General features: G+C 35.4%; 1 protein-coding gene, 1 non-coding gene and 2 pseudogenes across 3 annotated transcripts; 1 reads left to right on the forward strand and 3 right to left on the reverse strand.

The window, feature by feature from the left end:
* Positions 1–380: 380 nt before the first annotated feature.
* LOC143617297 (senescence-associated carboxylesterase 101-like) lies at positions 381–6189 on the reverse strand (annotated as a pseudogene). Its single transcript, XR_013150803.1, has 4 exons — positions 6117–6189; positions 5697–6021; positions 4018–4527; positions 381–1520 (listed from the first exon to the last, which is right to left on the reverse strand). The product of XR_013150803.1 is annotated as a senescence-associated carboxylesterase 101-like (transcript).
* Positions 6190–6373: 184 nt separating this feature from the next.
* On the reverse strand, positions 6374–12276 carry LOC143617299 (boron transporter 4-like). Its single transcript, XM_077089905.1, has 13 exons — positions 12235–12276; positions 11900–12005; positions 9867–9949; positions 9571–9763; positions 9346–9484; positions 9103–9268; positions 8852–9018; positions 8594–8767; positions 8433–8528; positions 8226–8342; positions 7824–8146; positions 7333–7741; positions 6374–7203 (listed from the first exon to the last, which is right to left on the reverse strand). Exons 2-13 carry the CDS (start codon positions 12001–12003, stop codon positions 7168–7170), a joined length of 2007 nt encoding a protein of 668 aa, XP_076946020.1. The 5' UTR covers positions 12004–12005; positions 12235–12276; the 3' UTR covers positions 6374–7167.
* Positions 12277–23015: 10739 nt separating this feature from the next.
* Positions 23016–23089, reverse strand: TRNAW-CCA (transfer RNA tryptophan (anticodon CCA)). The gene has a single exon. It is a non-coding gene; the product is annotated as a tRNA-Trp (tRNA).
* A 161-nt stretch (positions 23090–23250) lies between these two features.
* LOC143617289 (equilibrative nucleotide transporter 8 pseudogene) lies at positions 23251–24167 on the forward strand (annotated as a pseudogene).
* The last annotated feature ends 20 nt before the right edge of the window (positions 24168–24187 follow it).

Raw genomic sequence — 24187 nt, forward strand, 5'->3', positions numbered from 1 at the left:
TACGATAGGTACGCGAGACGCTCAAAGGCAAAAATACTAAAACGCTCAGTCAAAAACTTGAAAAGCTTTCGTGAAAACAAGTATAAAATTGATCGATTGACGATCCAAAACTGTTTTTTTTGGTGAACCAATGATTAATTGGATATGTGTTGACAATTCCGAGATGTTGGGATGTGATTTCATGGATTGATTCGTGAAAAAAAGGGATTTGTGTACCTATTGTATGTTAAGGTATTATTGTATTGGATCTTTTTCCTACGCTTGTAATGTTGAGACCGAAATTACTAGCTTGTAATGTTGAGACCGAAATAACTAACGGGATCTTGTGACCGATATATTTCCTTATTAACCACCAAAACATTCACACTTGAAATATTTTGATACTGGAGCTACTTATACGAAGTGATCATACATGTTTCAAGTGTAACATCCTATAGCAATATATTCTCCTGTAGCGAAAACAAGTTCCTTAAACAAGCATGACAAACAAATTATTTTATAAAACACTAGGAAATTAAACAAGTACATTTCACTCACACACACAAACTCACAAGGTTTACATTACCATATATATAGTCATACAAACATTGATATATATATATATATATATATTGTGACCATAACATTTAGGTATCATATATTACCTTATTAATCACCAAAACACTCATACTTGAAATACTGATATCGCCATATCGAAGCTACTTATATGAAATGTAACTCCGATTCTCCATGTATTGAGCAAACTTAGATTTACATGAACCTTGTTTGTATGTGTCGGACGACTCATACTCGCTCCACCACGTCATCAAACTACTTCCCTCTAGGAATATATCCGGTGACACCAAGAATTCTTCGATTCCATGCATAACATAGTCCATAAACTCCTTAATATTTTCTTGATCGACGCTCGAATTTGCATTAATCTTCAACTCATTTAAAGATATCAACGCTTCCTCTACGTGAGCCCAAAAGCATGAATCCTCGTTAAGATTAGGAGCCTTATTTCTTTTGACGTCGTTCACATACTTCTGGTCTTCCTTTAACCAACTCTCTAACAACTTATATCGATACGGCCTATTCTCAATGTACTTTGTTGGCCTTTCATGGTGTTCACCTACACCTAGCGGCTTTTTGTAGTGTTCAGCTATGTCGAGTGGCTCGATCATCCTTCTATAGTTGTTCCCACTTAAGAGCCAACGCGTGCGTAACTTAGAATGCTCCTTTTGCGGATTTGATCCTTATCTTCAACAAAATTCTTCCAATACGTGTTCAGACTGCGATGTTGTGTGATAATCTTTTGATGACCGTCATATTCATTTCTTGTTGGATCCTTCTTGTAGCAATCATAGTAACCCCCTTTTGATTGCCTAGTCTTTATGTACCATTCCATGTATGTCATGCTTATCTTTATATCGTTTAACTTCCTCGTCGGCTCGTATGTGTGCTTCTTGCTTGTAAACATCTTTTCATGTTCTAGTTCCATTTTCTTAATCAAATCATCGGATATTTGATCGAGCACACTATCAATCAATCAATCATACCCAGTAAAATCCCACCGACAGCAAAGCTATAAGTAGGGTCTGGGGAGGGTGGGATGTAGGCACACCGTACCTCTATCCAAAGGAATAAAGAGGTGGCTTCCAGAGAGACCCTCGGCTCTAAGTACATGTGTATGAAGCAAAATAAAGGAAATCAAAGTTTAACAGCTATATAAAAACTACTACTAATTATAATAAAATTAATAATAATATTAATAATAAGATCACAGTTTAACAGCTATATAAAAGCTAATAATAATTATAATAATAATAATAATATATGTAAGGGAAATACCATTATGGTATGTGACCTAAATAAGTTAAGTCTAAGCCCTAAGGTATTCAATTCTCTCTAAAAATCCTTAACTTTAATTCTACTTCTCCACGAATTCCTATCCTCAACCATGTCCTCGGAGAGGTTTAGGTCTATCAAATCATGCCTAATCCTCTCATCCCAAGTCAATTTCGGTCGTCCTCTACCCCTCCTCCCCTCTATAGTAATGTTGTCTACGGATCTAACAGGATTCGTCGTCAATCTTCTCTTTACATGTCCAAACCATCTCAATCTCCACTCTCTTATCTTGTCTGCTATGTTCGCCACCCCTAATCTCTCGCGAAACACAACGTTTCTTATTCGGTCTAGCCTTGTGTGCCCACACATCCAACGTAGCATTCTCATTTCTGCTACCTCCATCTTCCGCACTTGTGCCTTCTTGATGGCCCAACAATCTGTTCCATATAGCATTGCAGGTCTAACTGCCACCCTATAGAATTTTCCCTTTAGTTTAGTCGGGAAACTCTTGTCGCACAATATACCTGTGGCTGCTTTCCATCTACACCGTCCTACCTGAACTCAGTGGGTCACATCACTGTCTAATTCCCCATCGCTCTGTACAAAAGATCCTAAATACTTGAACTTCGTTACCTGCGGGACCACCTGCCCTTCAATTGTGATCTGTGCGTCTTCATTGTCGTTTATCCCACCAAAATCACAGTGGAGGTACTCCGTCTTAGATCGGCTAATCTTTAAACCTTTTGTCTCTAAGGTTGTTCGCCACTCCTCAAGCCTCATGTTTAGATCTTGTTTTTTCTCAGCAAGTAACACAATATCGTCTGCGAACATCATGCACCACGGGAGAGTCCCCTGAATCGACTTTGACAGCTCATCCAAGACTACTGCAAAGAGAAACGGGCTCAACGCTGACCCCTGGTGAAGACCTACCTCTACAGGAAAGAAATCAGCATCCCCCACTAGCGCACGGACACTTGTTGCACTCCTGGTATACATATCCATAATTATCTCTATGTATTTCCTGGGCACTCTTCTACCCTCCAAGCACTCCCAGAGCACCTGTCGTGGCACACTGTCGTAGGCCTTTTCTAGGTCAATAAACACCATATGTAGATCACGCTTCTTCTCCCTATACTTTTCCATTAATCTTCTTATAAGGTGTATTGCCTCTGTGGTGGAACGCCCCGGCATGAAGCCAAATTGGTTGACCGTAACCTGAGTTTCTCGTCTAAGTCTAACCTCAATCACTCTTTCCCATAGCTTCATAGTATGACTTAGTAGTTTGATTCCTCGGTAGTTACCACAACATTGGGCGTCTCCTTTGTTCTTATAGATAGGAACTACAACGCTGCTCCTCCACTGGTCTGGCATCTTACCTGATTTGAGAATACTATTGAACAGAGTAGTTAACCACATGACTCCTTCCTCCCCCAGACACTTCCACACCTCGATGGGTATGTTGTCTGGGCCAACCGCCTTAGACCTTCCCATCCTCCTCAGTGCATCCTTCACCTCTTCTCGTGTGATCCGTCGGCAGTAGCAGTTATTCGATTGTTGTCGTTGAAAGTTTGTGTTGTCATGTTCTTCTTGGTAAGCTCTCCCATTGTTAAAAAGATTGTGGAAGTAGGTTTGCCATCTTAGCTTGATGTCCTGCTCCTTGACAAGTACATGCCCATCTGTATCCTTTATGAACTTCACCGGTCCTAGATCTTGCCTTCTACGCTCCCTGGCTTTGGCAATCTTAAACATAGCTTGTTCCCCCTCTTTTGTTTGTAGACCTTCATACATCCGTTTAAAGGCCGCCTTCTTTGCTTCCGCCACTGCCTTCTTCGCCTCTATCTTGGCCGTTTTGTAGTTGTCCTCAATTCCACTCGCTCCTCCTCATTCGTGCACCTCATTAGCTCCCTAAAACATCCTTGTTTGTCCCTTATCTTGTCTTGCACTGCGTCATTCCACCACCAAGACTCCTTATGCCCACTTGTCTTTCCTGTTTTTCCTGTTGTGACCCCGAGAGTCTCCTTTGCTACTTGGATGATCTTTGTCTCCATAGCTTCCCATATATGAGTTGAGTCCCCATTTAGTCGAGCCCGCGTATGCAATATGAGTTTATCCTTAAACAGTTGAGTCCGCGTATGCAGTATGAGTTTATCCTTCCCATATATGAGTTGAGTCCCCATTTGATCGAGCACACTAATTTCCTTAAACTGCAATCTTATTCCTTCTGTCAACGGCTTCAAGTCAAATCCACTTGATTCATAAACCCTACGACGCAATACCACCTTTCTTAATTCAATCAAGTCGTTCTTGTAATCGTGTTTTCCCAATTTTGCGTCGCTTGGTAACGTCATGGTCTTTAGAACGGCAAGGATTGCTTCATGATCCTTAAAAGTTGCGTGGCCTCCTGATTCGGTGCAAAAGAGGAAAGAACCAAAAGGCTTGTATTCACCTTTGGTTGGGACCAAACTAGCAACATAATCAGTCATGGCAACCACATTGAGAAAACAAGATTCCCATTTCGGGCGTTTAGAGATGACTGATCGCAGAGCTTCGTCACCAATAAGGGGGGGTACCGAACGTTATGCAAATCAGGCGCTTGGATTCTTCTTCATACATGGTGCTTTGCAGCCATAATGTAGTCATTATAGCAAGATATCCCCCAAGACCCCATCCGGTGACGATCAACGGGCTCTTTATATCCTTCAAAACAAAATTTAAACCAATAGAATAATGAAAATTGTTAAGGAGATATATGATGTTCATAGAATAATGAAAATTGTTACTGTCAATAATACCACAAATAGAGAGATTCATTCACAAAAAAACAATCAATTTGACTTTATTTTTCAACTAAAATGCCCATGACTATGAATATAATTTTCTTTTATAGTTTTAGAAAATAAGTTTATAATATACATGATTATCTAACTTTATAAGGGGTTTATATATAGAGTATTAGAGTAATGTTGTCAAATCTTTAGTTCAAACAAATCATATTATTTTGTTTTAATGTTTTGTTATATTTATTTCTTCTAATGAAACTCACTCTTTTTAATATTTGTGGGTTATAACTATTTGTTTTTTTATTTTCAATATTATGGTTTAATTATTCAAAATACCTTAATTTTAATCATATCTAGGCTTATGCAACGATTCGTAACTGAATCGGAACCGTTAAATACTGAATATAAGAAACGAAACCATATCATATTTTAAAGATTGGGTTCGGTTCGGAACCGGGTTAAATGGTTCTCGCCAGAACCAGTTTTTCAATTAAATCATAGCTAGATATGAACTATTATAAGGTGCAAGAAGCAAGAGACAATTTATAAAATAAAATAGTCATATCAACATATTATATTTTAATGGAGGGAGCTGAAATGGATTGCAATGCCTCAAGATATTATAGAAAAACAACTATATCTTAAAATAAATTTAAGCCAACTATATAAATCGGGTTTTAAATATAATCTTTAAAATTTAAACCCAACTCGGTTCTAGCGGTTCTTTAACCGGAACCGTCGGTTTTAACCGGAACTGAACTGGGAACCGTTTTCACCCAAAATTAAGAACCGTACCCAAAATACAATAATACGATTCAGATCTAGTGGTTCAGTTTCAGTTCCCCTGTTCGGAACCGTGATTTGCTCACCCCTAATCATATCTCATCTTAAAAAACGTTTTACAATTCCTAAATCTTAGTTACCATAACTATTTAAATTATTGTTTCTTTTATTCAAACCCGTGTAATACACTGGTTTTTAACCTAGTCAACTATACCATAACTAATATATTTTGTCACATAATGTTGAACTAGATGGTTTTGGATATCTCATATCTAGATATATGCTACAAAAAGATAAGTTTACCTTCTTTTCGTCCTCATTCATGGTGCTCATGAGATCCTGAAACAACTCAATTGCAGCTTTGTTAATGGAGAATAGAGGGTTGACTTTTGTCTTGATAAAGTCAACAACTTCGTCGTCCTGTGACGAGACTAAACCGAACTCAGAATTGACAAATCGAGTTGTATCATCAGGCCTACAGTTGAGAGCCAAAACTTTGAACCCATAAGGACTGTTAAGTATGTCATAAGGCAAATTCTTATCGGATGCTTCACGAGCTGCATCGAATGCATACGGAATGATACCAATGCTGCTCAAAAATTTGCTGAGTTCAACTTCATTACATGATCTGCAAGTTTTTTTAATAAAAAAAAAGTAAACAATTTCGTTAAAGGCGGAATAAGCTAGTATTATAATTTATAAACTTGATGATGAAAAGCTTACATGTTTTTGCTCATCTTGTTTCTTGATTTGATTTGTCTCAAAGAAACTTTTTAATGTTTTGGTATGAAGTTAATTAGTTACAAATTTATAATGCTGAAAGTTTTGTGACATTCATTTATTTAGTAATTATAAAGACCAAGTCCAAAAGTCTTTCATCCAAGTCTTCTATTATTTACATCAACTTGCATATTGAGTTATGCTTATATTGCATATATTAATTCAAGTCTTCTAGGCTCAATTGCTCAAATGTCAACTTTCATGTACTCATTTACACTATTGTGGGCCTTGTGGCTACCCCATTTGCAATTTCTTAGTTATTTCTTATGATCTTATTGATTTTTATAACATTTAAAAAGAGCGAATACACGGTATAAAAACTACCTATATTCAACTTATCAATAGACGACGACTGGTGCAACTTCTTCTAGACGCTTATTTTTAAAAAGCAAGTTAATAGTTTCGTCATCGTCTCGACAGAACTTATTTAATCATTTAACAACTGCAATACAGAATCATACCTAGAGAACAAAAGTACATAACTAGTTGGTTGTAACCAAGCGTTCTCGTATTGAACTTTGTCACTATAAATGCAACACTCTAATTCAGCTAGCATACATCTCCAACCGTTTGTACCTTGGAAAAGATATCAAATCCTAACAAATATAAATGACCTATGCAGGTTATGCTCGTGTACTACAAAGTTCATCATAAAATAGACGTTTGAAAAGGCAGAAAATAGATAAATAACTCATTCGAAAAAGCAGAACAATAAGCACTTTCGTGATTTTCTCGAGTATTAGATAACGTTTATAAGAAATTATTTGATTTCTTGGTTATTCTAAACCTAACGATTCGAATATGTCACCTCAATCAAAGGTTCGCATCACTAAAACTTTGCACAATTAGACCTCAACGTGCTTTGTATTTAACATTTTAACTCAGTCATTTCGACCCCAAAACGAAAAACTAAGTCTAAAAGCCCAGTGGGCTGTTTACTCTCAATGTTTTATTGGGCCTTTGGCCCAGCTGTTCAGTTGTGGGCTTGTGGCTTTCACTCAGGCTGCATATAGTCATCATTGTAAATTTGCTGCAAAAAAAAATGACTCCATCATCTAAACATCATTGAATAAATTAAATTATAATAATACTAATGATATAATATAAAAATAAAAATAATAATAATAATAATAATAATAATAATAATAATAAACGTTACCTGTATACGTCTATCTTCTTTAAAGCTAAGATTTCGAACCTTAAACTCCCCTCTACTAGTAGTAAGTTCATCTAGTATTTCATCATCACATATTGACACGTCACCGTCATCGCTCCCACCATCAGTACCTTCAAGATTAAAGCTAGGAGCGCGTGTTGGACCGCCCACAATTTCTTCATACTCGGCTGCATCAAGTTCCCTCAAATGGTGCATTTGGAACAGTTTCGGTAGAATGTATTGTCGAATGCTAATGAGAAGAAAAAACGGCACAGGGAATAATATTCCCGCTACAGGAATCCACGTCATACCAAAACACACCAAGAAATAAACAGCCTGAAATATTGTGAATATAACTATGCTTCTGAATGGGACCAACTCGATAAAAGATGCATGAACCTTTTCCAAAACCCTGTGTCATTATTTCACATGTAAAATAAGTTCACAAGAAAACTTATATAAAAGATTGAAATAATTAAAAAAAAAAACTTTACTTATATCTTCTGCTAGAGGGGACAAAAAGAAGCAAGACTCGTTCCCAAAACTGGTTTCCCGGGAGGCTGTCAATTGCCATGTAGGCGAAATACCCCCATAGAACCGAGGTTGGTATTAGCTTTATAAGAGGCATAGCACAAATAGATGCTGCTAATAAAACTGACTGCAGTAAATTGCTGACTCGTTGCTCGTTAACTCTCACGGGTAAATGAGCATCAATGTGTTTTTCAGGATCAAAATTATTATTTGTGTTTTCTTTTCCATTTTCTACTTTCATGACCGCTTCTTGCAAGTCTTTTAGCTCTTTAACTACTTTAGTTGTCTGCACTAAAAAATACTAATTAATATGAATTATGAAAATATGAAATAACTTTGTTAACGCTAATAGATTGAAGATTTACAGTTGGTAAGCTGTCGATTTCTATGAACACGGTTTGCATCTTGTTGTAGATTTCGGTGTTGCTAGCTTTCAACTTTATACTTTCCTTGGCACTCTCTACCAATTTCTTTCTAATAAACTGGTAGCATATTAACATCATTAGTTAGAACTAAGAACATATAAACCTTAATCAAGTGATTAGAAGATCTTGTTTTCTTTTACTACTCGCCTGTTTTTTAAGAACAGCTAGGCTTTTCGTGTGCATCGGTGACTGAGGCAACACACCATTTGAAGGAGGTAATCCTAATAATCCGCAGAGCAACGTCTGAAAAAAAAAATAGATAATATAAAAAAATACATTAAGAAAACTAAAAGATAACATATCATTACCATGAAACCAAGCAAAAGAATGTCATAATGATAAGCGGAAGGATTCTTGAGATTGAACTCTTTTTGTTGAGCTAACTGTGAAGCAACACTATGATCAAAGAAATAAAGCCCGGATATCATAAGAGCCGGGATGATGGCTGCCATAATGTATGCAGGAGAAACCCGACCCATATCCTGTAGTAGAAATTACAAGATAAGTAGAAAAACGATTTTAAGTCGTTTTTATCTTCACTCGAAGTAAAAGTTTAAAAAGTGTACCTTGATTACAGTCCAATGGCTTGTAGATTCAGATTCCCATAGAAGTGGACTAAACAGCCTTCTTGGAACACCAGAAGGGATTTTGCTCGGAACACTGAATGAGATCGCTGTCCACGTGACAACCATTAACGGGACACCATAGTCGGCTATGAAACTTCTGAGTCGCCCTATATTGAACAGAATATTAGTTGCATGTTATGACATAATTAATAAAAAAATGATAACATTATTTTGAAATATAATTCATCCACCTGTTCCACACCACCATGATCTTGCCTTCCTGCTTTTTAGTGCAGTGTACAAAAGTCCAAACGAGAAAACAATCGCCAGCAGACCATTAGTGTAAAGCCATTGAAACTGATACTTCACTTTACTCGGGTCCTCACGTTTGGGAACATTGAACTCGCTCACTAGTCCCTGTTCAACAAAGTCTTGTGAATCTTGAAACAAGTCAACAACAGTAATAAACTATCAGTTTTGGAACTTTAAATTACCTTAATGGCCTCTTGTATAAACAGAACAGAAATTAACATCCCAAAAGTTTCCCCTGCAATTCTTGTAAATCTGTTGATGATAACACAAGCATTGAAAATTGCTAGAAGAAACAAAAACAAAGCTGTCCAAGTGCACACCCTGCAAAAGTTAAGTCAAAATGTCACTGCTTTTAGAAGACTAAAGATATTATTATATTACCATCCAGTAAGATATTATTATATTACCATCCAGCCCAAGCCAAGAACAACTCTTTCCCCAAATCTTGTCTATCTTTAGCAAAGTTATACAAGTAAGTATACATTATAACAGTTGGTTCTGCAACTCCTAATATAAGAAGCGGTTGTCCACCGAGTATCGAGTGTATAAGACCGCATATTGCAGTAGAAGCTAATGTTTCAACAGTGCTCAAACTTCCATCTACAAACGGAATGAAGAAATTATCTTACAAAATCATAACTATACTCTTTAATAACTATACTCTTTAATTGAACTATTTTCTAATCATTCTTCAATTAAAAACCTGTATCTCTGCTAAGCTGCTCCCCAAATGCAATCACAGGTAATGCAGAAGCAAAGAAGATGTATGTAGTTGGAGCCAGTATCCTACAAACATAATCTAAATTACGAAATGATGATTAAGAATACAAACAAGCCGAGCAGCTCGCGAGCTACCCGAGATCGGATTGAAAAAAGCTTGAAACGATCCGAGCCCGAACCTCAAACAAGGTTCTTTTAGTTATTGAGCCCGAGCTCGAGCTATGTGTATTTTTAACTTTGACCTCTTTTGGACTTCTATGTATTAACCTTCACATTGCACTGCCGAGCTTTGGCTCGTTTAAGGTTTTTCTCAAAATATATAAAAATAAATAAATAAATTTTAAAAAACTATAAAAATTAATTAATAAAAAATAAACTAACCGAGCCCAAGATTAAAAAACGACTCACGAGCAGGGGCGGACCCACATAGTGTGGATCGGGGTCCTGGGACACCAATGTTTTTTAAAAATTTATTAGAAGCGGTATATTAAATTTTTTGAGGACCCCATAAGATTTAATACTTGGAACCCATACTATTAATGTTGATGTGGTCTGGTGGAAAGTCCCTTGTTTTATCTTTGAAAGGTCATGGGTTCAAGTCTTACAAGGCTTAGTTTTTGGTTTTTTGTGTTAATTTTTAGTGTTAATCAATCATTTGATTGCTAATGTTGCAATGATAACTTTGGAAACATTCAAACACCTCTAAAATACATATCATTGTTTTCAACTTTATGCATTGTTTTCTTTAGAAACATTCAAACACTTTAAAATATCAGTTTTATTTTTCACTAGTTTAAGTTAATGGTTTTCAACACATGCTTATGAAAGGGTGGATCTAGGTTCTATCTCAAAAATGTTTAAGAAAGGGAAAACAAAGTGTTTATGTGTCAACCCGACCCATTTTGACCCGTTCAGGTAGTGATGATTGAAAAGAAAGTTTTATTATGATATTGTTTTTTATTATGTTCTTCGCCTCGACCCGACCTGAACAACGACCGACCCGGAAAATTTGAACACCGAAAATATGGGACCCCATTGGCAAAAAATCCTGGGTCCGCCACTGCTCACGAGTCAAGCTCGAGCTTAAGAAAAAGAGCTCGAAACGAACCGCTCTTGTACGTCAAAACGAGCCGAACTCAAGCTTTAGTAAAGGCTCTCAAAAGGAGCCGATGCAGAGCATGAGCTTGAGTTCTCGTAAGTCAAAACAAGCTGAGCTCGAACTCTGGTAAGTCAAAACGAGTCATACTCCTCGAGCTTGAAAAACAACTTACAAGCCAAGCTTGAGCTCTCATAAACACTTCGTACACGAGCTTGAAAAATAACTTACAAGCCAAGCTCGAGCTCTCGTAAGTCAAAACAATTCGTACACGAGCTTGAAAAAACGACACACGGGCCGAGCTCGAGCTTTAGAAAAAAAGAGCTCGAAACAAGCCGAAATCCAACTCTTTCAGTCAAAACGAGTCGTATTCGAGCTTGAAAAACGACTCACGAGCCAAGCTCGAGCTCAAGCTCTCATTAGTCAAAACGATCCAAAGTCGAGCATGAAAACTCGACTCCCAAGCCAAAATCGAGCTCTTGTAAGTCAAAACGAGCCAAACTCGAGCTTTAGTAAAGACGCTCAAAATGAGCCGAGCCCAAGCTCGAGCTCTTGTAAGTCAAAACAAGCTGAGCTCGAGCTCTCATAAGTCAAAACGAGCAGAGCTCAAGCTTTAAAAAAAAGTGCCCACGAGTTCGAGGTCAGCTCAGCTCTCATAAGTCAAAACGAGATGAGAGGTCAGTTCAATGATCAATGAACTAATATTCATTCCACATTTTGCACCAATCTACCACCAAAGGTCCAAAACCTGTGTTAGGTATTCAAATCTGATCCGAAAACACTAATCCGATTATCAAAGTGCTAAATCATTAGGTTAAACATTAAACATACTTATTCACATAATCACGTAATTAACAATCGCATAATACATTTGAATCATCATTCACATTTCACGCATTGCATATAAAGTTTATATTTACCCAAATCCGGAAGTAAAACCGGATATCCAGTCACGCTTATAGCACAGTAACCGTCCTCTAACGTCATTCACAACCCCTGTGAACGGAGACTTCATATTCTCCATTCCTAATATCAATCATCAAATATTATTATTATTATTACTCAATCGGACACATTATAAAGAAGAAATGAGAAAGTGGAAGCAAGTAACATGCAGTGAATTGAATTGAAGTTGTTATTGTTAAATGATGAATTGACAATACATAAATTAAAAAATAAGTGTTATAATAATAATAATAATAATAATAATAATAATAATAATAATAATAATAATGAGGAAGATATTAACGCGTACACAATGAGTTGCAGAGATGATGAAGAAGAGCGATAAATGAAGAATATTCGGACGCTCAGAAAGATTTCAGAAGCGTTTTTAAGGCAAAGGGTTTATTGTTTATGTCTTAAAGTTATATTACCCGCTTCAGCCTCGTGGGTCCCACCTTTGCTTATACATGGCCAGCTCACATCCCAAACGCGCCACCGGGTTATCTTCAGTTTCCAGTTTCGAGAAAAATCCATTCGTCTGAATGCGTGTTGTTGGTAAAACCTGGATGCTTTAGGAATTGAATCGGATATCACAAAGATCCTAGTTTTTCACTCTAGAGGTGGGCAAATAACCGAACCGGGTTGGAACCGATTGAAACCGTAGGTTCGAAATCGGTTTGTGATTTTCTCCACCAAAACCGGTTCCAAACTGGCCAAAATAGCGCAAAAGCTGGTCAAAACCCAGACCGAAACTGATCAAAACCCGAACCAAAGCCGATCGTGACCTAGTCAAAAACAGGTTTTAACCCGAACTGAAACCAATCAAAAACCAGTTTTGACTTTTGTTGGCCAAACCGATTTTGAGTTTTAAACTGAATGTGCACCTCTATTCCACTCTTCATTCATTGAGCTACTCATATCATCTTCGAAGTGTTGCATGTGAGGATCAAACTCAAGTCTTTATTGAAAAACTCATGTTTCCTACTATTATACCATATTGGAAATGACCTTTGCTTATAAATTATAATACCCCATGACCTTACTACCGTGTGTGTATTTGACCGGTCAAAGTTATTAGTTTGTTTATTTAACTAATAATTAAATTTGGTCTTTTTAAAAAGTTAATCTCAAATTCAATCGAGCCGTCTAGAAAATAATTGTCACCTGATTAAATTTTCAACTAATCAGATTTCGTCACATGTTAGCATCTAATCGAGTCGCCATGAATTTTCTAAAGATTTCGAAAGACCAGTCAAACCACCTAGATTTTAGAATTAGTTTTTTCTTTTGTATATAAAAAAAATAAAACTAGTCGAACTGCCTTCATTTTTCACACGCGGTGGGTTTGAATGCTCTACGTTTTGCCTAACTTTGCTTATCTTACACCTAAACCCTGGCCCTACAATCATATGGAATGTACTTAATGAGTTAAGGTTGTCATGTTGATGTTTGATTTTGATTTTTTATCATACTGTTTAACACAAAAGTATGATTTTATTCCATCGTTCATGTTATTTTTTTTAAAACAAATAAAATTATTAAAACATTTATTAACTAGATAAATTATAAGAACAGTAATATTAATTTTCACATACGTACTCTTTAACATATAAAGATAACTCCATCTAAACGGGAACCATTAATAGTGTCACATGCTTGCAAGATATTGGACTAACAATTAATATAATTTTTAATAAATATGTATCAAATCTATATTATTAATATTGACATGATACCGTGAGTCTGTGACCATTGACCAATATCAAATTCGTAATACTGGCATGTTACTGTGACCAAACGTGTGATTAATTTTTTTGTATAAAATAATTACTCGTACATGCTACGGCTTATCACCTTTAATAGGGTTTACGGATAGGATTTTTTTATAAAACCATATTAAAACACGACAAGCTAACATAAAATTTGTATGTTGGAGTTAAGTATAAACAGATTCGGATCAGTTTCATGCTTACATTGACTCACAAATACTTATATCATGGTAGGATTTATACATGTGAAACGAGATTTGAGTTCATGTCGTGTACTTCCCTTTGTTCCAATACAAAACTCACCACCAACTTTGTTTTAAGTTGCATGTGCTATATATTATATAATCAAATAAAACAAACAACTAAAGTGAATAATATGTCATCCGGACAAATAATGTTTGGATCATTTACATTTTTTATATTCTTGGTCTATTGATAACCTTAACTTAATCACCGTCTATCTTTTAATACTTTGGGTTAGGCTTTTCTAATCGGAAGAAGTGTTATTTCAAGAATTTAAGTTGACTATTAAAAAAAAAAAAAAAATTGTTTATTGCATGTATTCATGGAAAATAAAAGATAAGAAAAAGAAAATGTACTCACAATTCAAAAGAATATATCACATTTAATAATAAAAAATTAGTTTATTTCCTTTGTAGTCATTGTTGAAATGTTGGACAAATTTATCTACTTTTCTCAGGGCCGGCTCAGAGACCATGCAAAGCTCGGTCGATGTTTAGGACATTTTATCAACAGGGCATGAAATTATATATTTTATTTATACTAACAAATTTAAACATTTAATAAAGTATGAAAAGAATTTTAAGTTTTTTATTAGAATACGCTTTTAATAACAAATTATATGTAAGGGTCATTTTTCAATTCTACTACGAGTTCCTGAAATTCAGGAGCCGGCCTTGATTTTCCTATGCGTATCTTATGATACAAATTAACACACGTAACGCGAAATAAATTCAGGATTAATTTGTTTCTAATTTGTCGTAGGTTTTTTTTAATTACAAACTTGACATACGTTTACTTCTTTGTAGATTTGCATGACTTAAAAGAATAGCAAGTAGGTCATGAATTATACTTTTCAAACAGAATATAAGAATTCGTGAGAGAAAAGTAAATATCAATCATACTTTTCAAACGACTTTTATTTCTTTCATGACTATAGAGAGATTAGAGGCGTGATAAGTTCTTGAAAATGATTATATTTGTGATATTATAATTTTAAAGTTTAAACCAAGTGGTGGTTACTACATTCGGTAAAGTATGTTTGATTTACTAAAATAAGCGCCTTAATGATTAAATTTCATAGACACGTTAAATGATTCAGAAGCTACCTCTTAATCAATCAGGCCTCTTAATGATGTCATGCTTTTATTTATAGATTTAACGATCAACTGTTTGTTAGTCTTTCAAAAAAATATATATATATTTAAACATTACTTTACAAAAGATTTGATTTTCGTTTTGAAGATCATATAAAAAGAATTCGAACAACAATATGATGTTATAAAACTAGTAACAAGAAATTCACTAATCCATGACATAATCAGTGACGTTCTTAATTTTGTTTTCTTAATATATTAATACTGTCATTATAAGCTACCTTAAATAAACTTTTAATAAGACTAAATGGTCCTTAGATCTTTAGACTAAAAAAGTGAGATTTTAATTCATGAAATGTAACCAATGGTGGAGCCGGAAATTTTATTCAAGGGGTCAGTGTCTTTAGATGCTCCACCTTCATATGATAGACATAAAAATAATCAGGTCGGATCGGGTCAGGTAAAGTTCATCACAGGTGTGACATTCGTCAATTTCGGGTCTTGTTTGTATTCGTTTTTGTATTCGTTTATCATGTAAACCGACCCATTTTGTAAACCAAAGCTTATGATATAATCAAAATGATGGATTTTATGTTACAATATTGTTTTACACTTGTTGGGTCTTGAAAACATTATTTTTGGTCCTTAAAACTCTTTAAAAATGACTTAAACCAAACTTTGGAGACTATTATTGTCATTTACCAAAATCTTGTTTGACCATTTCAACCATCACATGCATCTTTACCCTATTTGTATGAACCATACTCTTACCATTATAAAAGCAAGGCTCCATACACCATTTTGGTTGTTCATCTTCTCCAAAATCTCTCTCAAATCCAAGTATTCATCTTCAACATTTTGTTACTTTGATTTCTTAAGGTCAACTAACTATAGTCTTTCATTTTAACTTGTTCATCTAATATTATTAACACTTGAATATGGTGGTACAACATATATATAATACACACCCCTTGTTTCCTTTATTTGTTACGTCACCGACTCCGGTTGGTTAAGTTTCGAATGTCATAAGGCAAGGCTTCATGGAGGACTTCGTGTTCTTGATATATATTTACACACACATAACTTATTATACATATCACTTATGACTAACTTCTAACCCTTTTTAGTTTGTTCATCTTATTTACAAGTTCCATGGTGTGGGTTTGTATAAGACTAACCTCGGTTTAACCGAAACTAGTCCAAACCAGAAACCGAACTTTTGTTTACTAATTTTGTTAAAATAGTTGTTTAAACATGTTTATTGCTAGATTTGAGTTTCAAAAATCATTTTTACAAGTTCTTTGATATTAAGCATATGGAATCCATCTATGAACTTGTTGGGAGATAGAAAATGAACTGAACCGAAACTTTTGCTTAAAAGACTTGTAGTTAACTTTTTAGTTGTAAAATTTAAGTTTTCTTCATTTATAAACCAATATACAAGTTCTATGATATTTGGGCATGTAGAAACTATCTATGAACTATTTGTGAGATGGAGACCGAACCAAACCGAACTATACCGACTTTTACTCGCTTAAGACACACAAGTATGTTTTTAGCTATCAAGACTTGTATATTTCTTTAAAAATAGTTTACAAACCGACTTTAATTATTTTCTTAAGTACTTGGAATTGTTGGATCCAACTTGATCTCATCACATAGTTTGGACCGACAAAACCGAACACTCGCTTAACGTGCGTTGTTAGTTCTAAACAATATATCTACATACTTGGTTAAGTGTTAGTATATTTTAATGAGTTATCTCATAACAATTAATATGTTGGAAAGTTGACTTTGGGTTTGACCGTTTGTCAAGACCCGAACCGACAACCCGAACACTCGTTAAAAACCCGTTTTAGTATCTTTGTCCCAAAGGAACTTGCATTTTAGCATTTTTCCCACCTTATTACTTAACATTGGTTAAGTAAATATTAAGGTTAGATACTTTAACCCGGTTTAGAGCAAACTTACATTTTTAAAGGATTGTTATTATAAATTCTTAAATAGTTACATTTTAAACCTTGAACTTTAATTGTTTACTTTTTGCAACAGTTATTTTATTTAAAGATCTTCAAGACAACCATTCTAAATCCAAGATTTTATTGTCATTTAGGCCTTGCTCGTTAAACTTCATCCGTCCGGTTATTCATCTTTTACCGATCAGGTTTTATACTTGAACGTGAGTAACTTCATACCCCGTTTTCTATCTTTTATTTTGGGAGTGACATTTCATCTTATCTAAACTAAATGTTTTATACTTTGGTCTTAAACCACAAACGTTGTTGTATACTTTACTTGAATAATTGCTCGATTTGGTGTTCTATGCTTATTTGCCTATGTGTTTATCGCTTTTGGATGGTGGAACTATAAATCCTAGACCATTTGGCAACCCCTCATGGCAAGGTGTCGTTAACGTAATGCAATTAACGATAACTATAAAATCCTAAACTATGTGGCAACCCCTTATAGTTGGGTATCGCTAACTTGTTAGCGATAACTATTTATCCAAGTTTATAGCTATTATTTATGATTTTGTATACTAGTTTTGTGACTTTTCATACTATATATCTATTGTTCAAACTTATGAATTGCTCACCAACCTTTGTGTTGATAAACTTTATTTTATGAAATGTTACAGGTTTGCATCTAGGTTGATTTTGAAGTTTGGTGAAGAAAACGTCACAAATACCGTTAGGATATTAGCAAAAATGAACAACATTTGATTTGCTATATTTTGTTATATTTTGTTGTATTTGACTTATGAATATTTGGTTATGTGACATTTTCGAAGTTGTGAAATGAAATGAGTTTGTTAAATATTGTCGCTTTAAATAGTGTCATGCGCTTATGAACAATCGTTGCACCCCGGCATGTTCCGCCGCCTTTGGTCGGGGTGTGACAACAGGGGCGGCCAAACGTTTTTGAGTCCTAAAACAATTAGAAAAAATGGCCCAATCTTCTTGGAAGCCTAAAGTGATCTTCAAAATTTACGCCCTTTTAGGATCATGTAAGCCTAGCAAAATAAGTGAATCGGGTCAGACAACCGGCCTCAAAGATAACAAGAACAAATTAATGTCAAAAACTTCAATTAGTCGATCCATAATTGCCATGCCATGTATGTTCTCCAAATTTTTTAAAGATTCTTAAAAGTTAAGACTGCTAAGTGCCAACTGAAGACGAAATTCATAGCCAAGACATTTGTTTGCAAGTTATGATTATTATATATGAAAATAGGTTTAAACGTTTAAAGACATGTTTTTTAAATATTGAAATGATAAAATTGAGTGCCAAATAATAAAGTTACATTTGATAGTGCTTACAAGATTGGTCCTGTTAACATCTTTTTGATAAAAACTAGGACTTGTAAGTTCACTTTGATACAAGAGAAAATTCCTAAAATAAGCGTTTATGAAAACGTTTTTCAGGTTTTAGGTGTCATTTACAAGAAATTTCTAAAATAGGTATTATAAACTAGTCGTGACAAGTAGTTTATGATTACACACGAGTAGTTTGTAGAACTAGTTAAAACTTGCCACATGCCCTTAAACTAATCATAACGAGCAGGTTCATTAATCATTTACTCATCACGACTAAATAAGTTGCATGCCTCGTAATCAACGCCCACGAGTAATTCATAAGTCGTTTAGTCGCGAAGACTAGTTTACTTGGTTTACATTCCCTACTCGAGTAGTTTATTAGTAGTTAACTCGTCGCGACTAGTTTTACCTTACAATCTACTCGTCGTGACTAAAGAACTTATGAATTACTCGTGAACGTTGATTACGAGACATAAAACTTATTTAGTCGTGACGAGTAGATGGTTAGTAAATCTGTTCGTTAAGGTTAGTTTAAAGACACGTGTCAAATTTTAATTGGTTATGCAAACTACTCGTTACGACTAGATTATAATACATATTTTGAGAACTTCTTGCAAATGACACTCAAAACCTGAAAAACATTTTTATAAACGCTTATTTTGGGAATTTTCCCTTAATATAATTGGGTTCACTTCATTTTTTTTATAATATATAATGTTACACTATAAATTTAAAACTCAGGGGCTGAGAATGCTCTTGTGAAAACTGAAAAGTCTTTTAGGTGGACAAACAATAAACGTAAATAATAAGTTGGTTGTTACATACCTTTCTTTAATCAAAATACATATATAATCCCATATTTAAAAAGTTAACACATATCAAATTTTTCCTTCTACACATAACAGGAAAAATATTTACTTCTAGAATCAAGGAAAAGTAATTCTAAACATTTATTAAATCAAATCGATCACTTGGAATTCTGTTACTATAAAGAAAAATTCGTTATTCCAATCTCTCACACACACACATACACTGATACACATATCTGACGATCTGATGGCAATCGTCTTCACTAAATCTTCATACATACTGTGTTATATATAGGGTTGGTACAAAAAATCTGAAATTAAAAAAATCAATTATGCTTAAACATACATTGAGAAGAAGAAACCATCAAATAACATGATCGATAGTGTGGAGAATTGATATTATTAATGTGATCTATTGGTAGTTCTCAATAATTTTGGAATTCTTCTACATACATATTATCTACTTTGGCCATTGGCCTTGTGGTGACATGAAGAGGTAGGTCCCAGCAAAGCCCAGTTGGACCCGCAAGACTCACCTTAAACAGGGACGTCTGCGCAAAGACCAACTGGATCCGCAGGACCAACCATGCTCAGAGACGTGACGTCCTTACGCGCAGTACGCAAGCTGTTCCCGCAGGAAATGCCTCCCATGGTGAAGGACTCCGCCTGTTCCCGCAGCCTCGGATACAAGCCATGAGGGAAGGCCACCCGCGCAGCATGGCTACACGCACAAGGTACTTAGCTCTCGCACTCAGTGTCACCTGAAGGAATGAGCGAAGCCGGGAACAATCCCGCACAAGGGCGGGAGGGGGAATACTCCCGCCCAAATAAGCCAGTCCGTACTACACAGGAAGATCTTCTGTACTGTACCTGACGAGGTATGGGAAAAAGATCCGACTAAAGATACGACAGCTTATGGACAACAGTATGGCGAGCAGCATGCTCCTACACTGTTTGTCACTATTAGCCGCTGCCTACTCACCAACTACTGTCATACCACGTGCGTAGCCGGCAGTTGGTAGAAAGGGAATAGTGTGCAGCAGGCCTGGTCACTATCAGCCACTGCCTACCCACCAACTGCCAGCAGGGCACGTGCGTAGGCTACTGTTGATGAACAGGAACACTGTTGCAGCCGGCCATACCTCCTTGGAAACCTACCTTCGGCTATAAATACCCCAAATGGTATGACCATCTTATCTTATCTTGTATCTTCATATTATACCTGATATCTGCTCTAGCAACCTCTTAATATACCTTTATATTTAAAGAGCAATCTAGTCTGATTCTCACGCCGGAGGGTGGTCACAAGGAGGAACCCCCCCTTCTCAGTGACGAGCTCACGGTGTCTGTTTTGCAGGTTATCAGAAGAACCATCTTCCAAGGGTCTAACCCCTCGTGGGAAACATCTCTCCAACCCCCAGGTTACCAGTAATCTGTCTGGGGTCCGGTTAGTGTTTCTTCATGACAACAAATGCTAAATTTTATAACATGAGCAATAAGTCACATGTTATACAAAGTGTAGATAAGCAAGCCTAATGACCATTGATAGATAACAATACAGAAAAACATAAAAGGTTCTATGCAAAATCATAGATACCCAAGACAAAAGACATTAAATATTGTCATAACATCAACCCAAAGAACCAAAATACAAAAGGCCAACTGATACGAAAATTAAACTAAAAAAAATGTTCACTAAAATTATAATTTTGGACCGTTCACTAAAAATGCTATCTTTGACTTGTATGCTAAATATGGTGAGCTTGACCCATTTGATTAAAAAAAATAAGGTCGACCCGCTTATTAAAAGTGAATAAGTGATATGTTTGACCCACAAACTAAAAAGCGACAATTGATATAGAGTGTTTTAAAATAGTAAATAAATTAGTAACTGAGATTTTAAAAGGAAAAAGTAAAAAGAGTGTTGCATTTATTTAAATATGTATCAAACAAATAATGATGCATAATTTGGCTTGGTAAGAGTGTTACATAATTGTTTGGTCAAAACGTGTATTTGTCTTAATAGTTGGCTACTATTTCAAATTTCAAAAATATGTAAGGTGGAAGAAGATATTTTAAGTAATATTGAAAGATGAAGAAAGAGTGAAGTTTCTTAGATAACACTTTCATGCAAAGTCTTGAAATACAAAAAAAATGACTTTGAATATAAAAATGGTATATAGGTCAAAAGCTAGTTATCGATTTTAAATTTTTTTATAATGTTTAAAAAAGTTGTAACCGATAAGTTATTATATAATAGAGGCATGAGTCTTAAAAAAAGTTTTAAAAATGTAATTTTAAGCATAAGCAAAACAAATCCTATTTACAAGTAAATAAAACGAAACCGATATTATTAAAAATATAAAAGATAAATATTATAATAAGCCATAAAACTAACATGATTCATGATTTATTCAGAAGATGCTCATCCTCAAACTGAGGAAACAATCTCCTAAGGATATTTGCTTGCATGGTGGTACCTTGTAAGTATCAAATGAAAAAAGTGTGAGAATTTTATTTATTAATTTATATAATATAATTAGGGAATCAGTAAAAATATACACAATTTTTAAAATACAAATAAAGTTTTAAAGAATAGAAGCAACTTCTAGAGAAGCAAAGCGGTTCGGTTAGGAGGTTCGAGCATTTTAAAAAAAATATATTTCACAACCGCTTTCTTAAACATTCTTATGAACAACTGTCTCATGAAACAAATTAAACAACGCAAGTCTTAATAATATAACTACTTAAATCTTAAGTTAATGCAATGTTTCATGAAACTTTTGGAGACAAGCAGCAAAATAATTTAGAGGCATAGGAGTTGGCTGAAAACCATCACAGTTCAATTAAACAAATAAAATCCACTTAGATTGTGGATTTATGGAGCTGCTACTATAAACTGTTAAAGCTAAAAATAGACCCAGGCCCATATTTATATTAATTGAACCAAATATAAGATATAGATAACTAAATATCTGTATTATAAAATATATAACAAAAACTTGAATATATTGCCAAATCTTACGGTTCTATCCGATTTTATACGAACGGTTTCTGGTATAAAACCGCGAACCAAACCGTTTGTTACGGTTTGAAAATTTGTAAATCAACCGACTGAAAGTTAAAAAACAAAAAACAACCGTGAAACCGAACCGAAGACCGGTTTGTGCGGTTTCACGGTTTGAAACGGAACCGTCAGCACCCCTACTTATGATTATCATGAATAAAAAGCACAATAAATAACAAAGCTAAATCAAGAACCGAGCCGTTAAACCTAGGGTTTCAAACCCTTAACCAAACAATACAAACCTCGCGGGTTGACCCGAACATTATCTGTTTCACCCGTACATTATCTTTTTAGAATTAAAATAATTTTTTTAATTAAAATAAATTTGAAAAACTTGAGTATTAAAAGTTGCTCCTGCTACCCAGCCGAGAGCCTTAAGCATTGTACAAGGACGTGCTGTAGGAGTAACCCATTACCTTCTGGGTGGAATTGCCACGACATGGGCGTTCTTCTTAGCAAGAATTATTGCCGAATCACTCATTTTATGATCTTCTACATCCTAGGTCTTCCCGTTCCATCATCTGGCTTATGTTCTTCATGTAGCATTCAGACCGAATGACTCTATGAAAAGGCCGAAAGGCGTAGTCGATGGACAACAGGTGAATATTCCTGTACTACCCCTTGTTGGTCCCGAGGGACGGAGGAGGCTAGGTTAGCCGAAAGATGGTTATCGGTTCAAGGACGTAAGGTGACCCTCTTTGAAGCGCTGTTCCCTAGATACATACGTCGTGATATTTTATTTCACAATTGAATCAATTTAAAAAAGACCTAAAGTTAGGGATTTATCCGAATCACGCTCTGTAGGATTTGAACCTACGACATCGGGTTTTGGAGACCCGCGTTCTACCAAACTGAACTAAGAGCGCTTTCTTATCATAAAAGAGAATAATGTAAAGAAAAAAGAAAAGAATTGGCCCCAATACATCTTGTATGCATACTATATAGTGTCATTGTACCCGAATGGTATTTCTTTCCCGTATTTCAAATACTTCGTACAGTACCCAATAAATTATTGGGTGTTCTGTTAATGGTATCAGTACCCGCGGGAAAGAATCCTAGAATTTTAGGCGGGATGGGAGTTGTAATTCTTTCTACCTCTCGGGGTATTTATTTCTTCACAAGCACACTCATTGAACTCCTTTGCATCCTATGTTGCAACCTCCTACACAAATTACCAACCATCAAACATTACAAGACCAAAGCCCAACTCGATAACCCACCCGAAACCACCTCCAAACCACGAAACACACTCGCTATCCTAAAGAAACTTCGGTCTCTCGCTATGTCCATGGTCGCAACTACGTCGTGACACTATCAATATTCCCGGGCTACTTGAGTGAAAACGTCAAATCAGTCCGTTTTGGTGATTGGTATCCCGTGTTCTTGATAACAACTTTTAATGTTGGTGATTTTTCAGGCAAGTGTATGACCGCAATTTATGTGATTAAAAGGAGTAAATGGGTGGTATGGGGGTGTGTCACAAGGGTGTTGTTCTATCCACTTTTTATGGGTTGTGTTTTTAGACCCAAATGGTTCAAGAATGAGAGTCTAGTGGCACTTTTAACGTTGTTGTTGGGCGTTAGCAACGGGTATTTGACAAGTGTGGTTATGATTGTGGCTCCTAAATCTGTTCCGGTCGAGGAATCAAACATTGCCTGGATTGTGATGAGTTTGTTTTTGGCTGTTGGGTTGGTGGTTGGTTCGGGTTTGGGTTGGTTATGGAACATTTGAACATATGCAAGCCCCTTTATACTTTGAGAAAATAATTATATGCATGTTATTTGAGATTGATTTGTTTTCTTTGGGTTTGGTTAATATTGGTTACTTTGATTGGTGTTTGAGTTTAATGATGAATTAATCAACTACCTATAATAACTTGTTAAAACTGGACCGGTATGGTTGGATTGGGAACGCTTGCCGGTTTGGTTAGCACGAGTTGAACCGCCACTAGTTTAACCAACCGC

Source organism: Bidens hawaiensis, unplaced genomic scaffold (assembly GCF_021521415.1).
Source record: "Bidens hawaiensis isolate Kalapana, Puna unplaced genomic scaffold, B.hawaiensis_p1.1 tig00053664_1, whole genome shotgun sequence".
NCBI lineage: Eukaryota > Viridiplantae > Streptophyta > Magnoliopsida > Asterales > Asteraceae > Bidens > Bidens hawaiensis.

Bases quoted from the DNA above. Each gene is read 5' to 3' on its own strand.
- LOC143617299 (XM_077089905.1), bottom strand. From the start codon at position 12,003: ATGGAGAATATGAAGTCTCCGTTCACAGGGGTTGTGAATGACGTTAGA. The intron at 9,950-11,899 runs GTAAATATAAAC...TTATGTTTGTAG, and splicing joins GGTTTTACTTCCGGATTTGG to GATACTGGCTCCAACTACAT. The intron at 8,343-8,432 runs GCGAGTAGTAAA...ATATGCTACCAG, and splicing joins TAGCTGTTCTTAAAAAACAG to TTTATTAGAAAGAAATTGGT.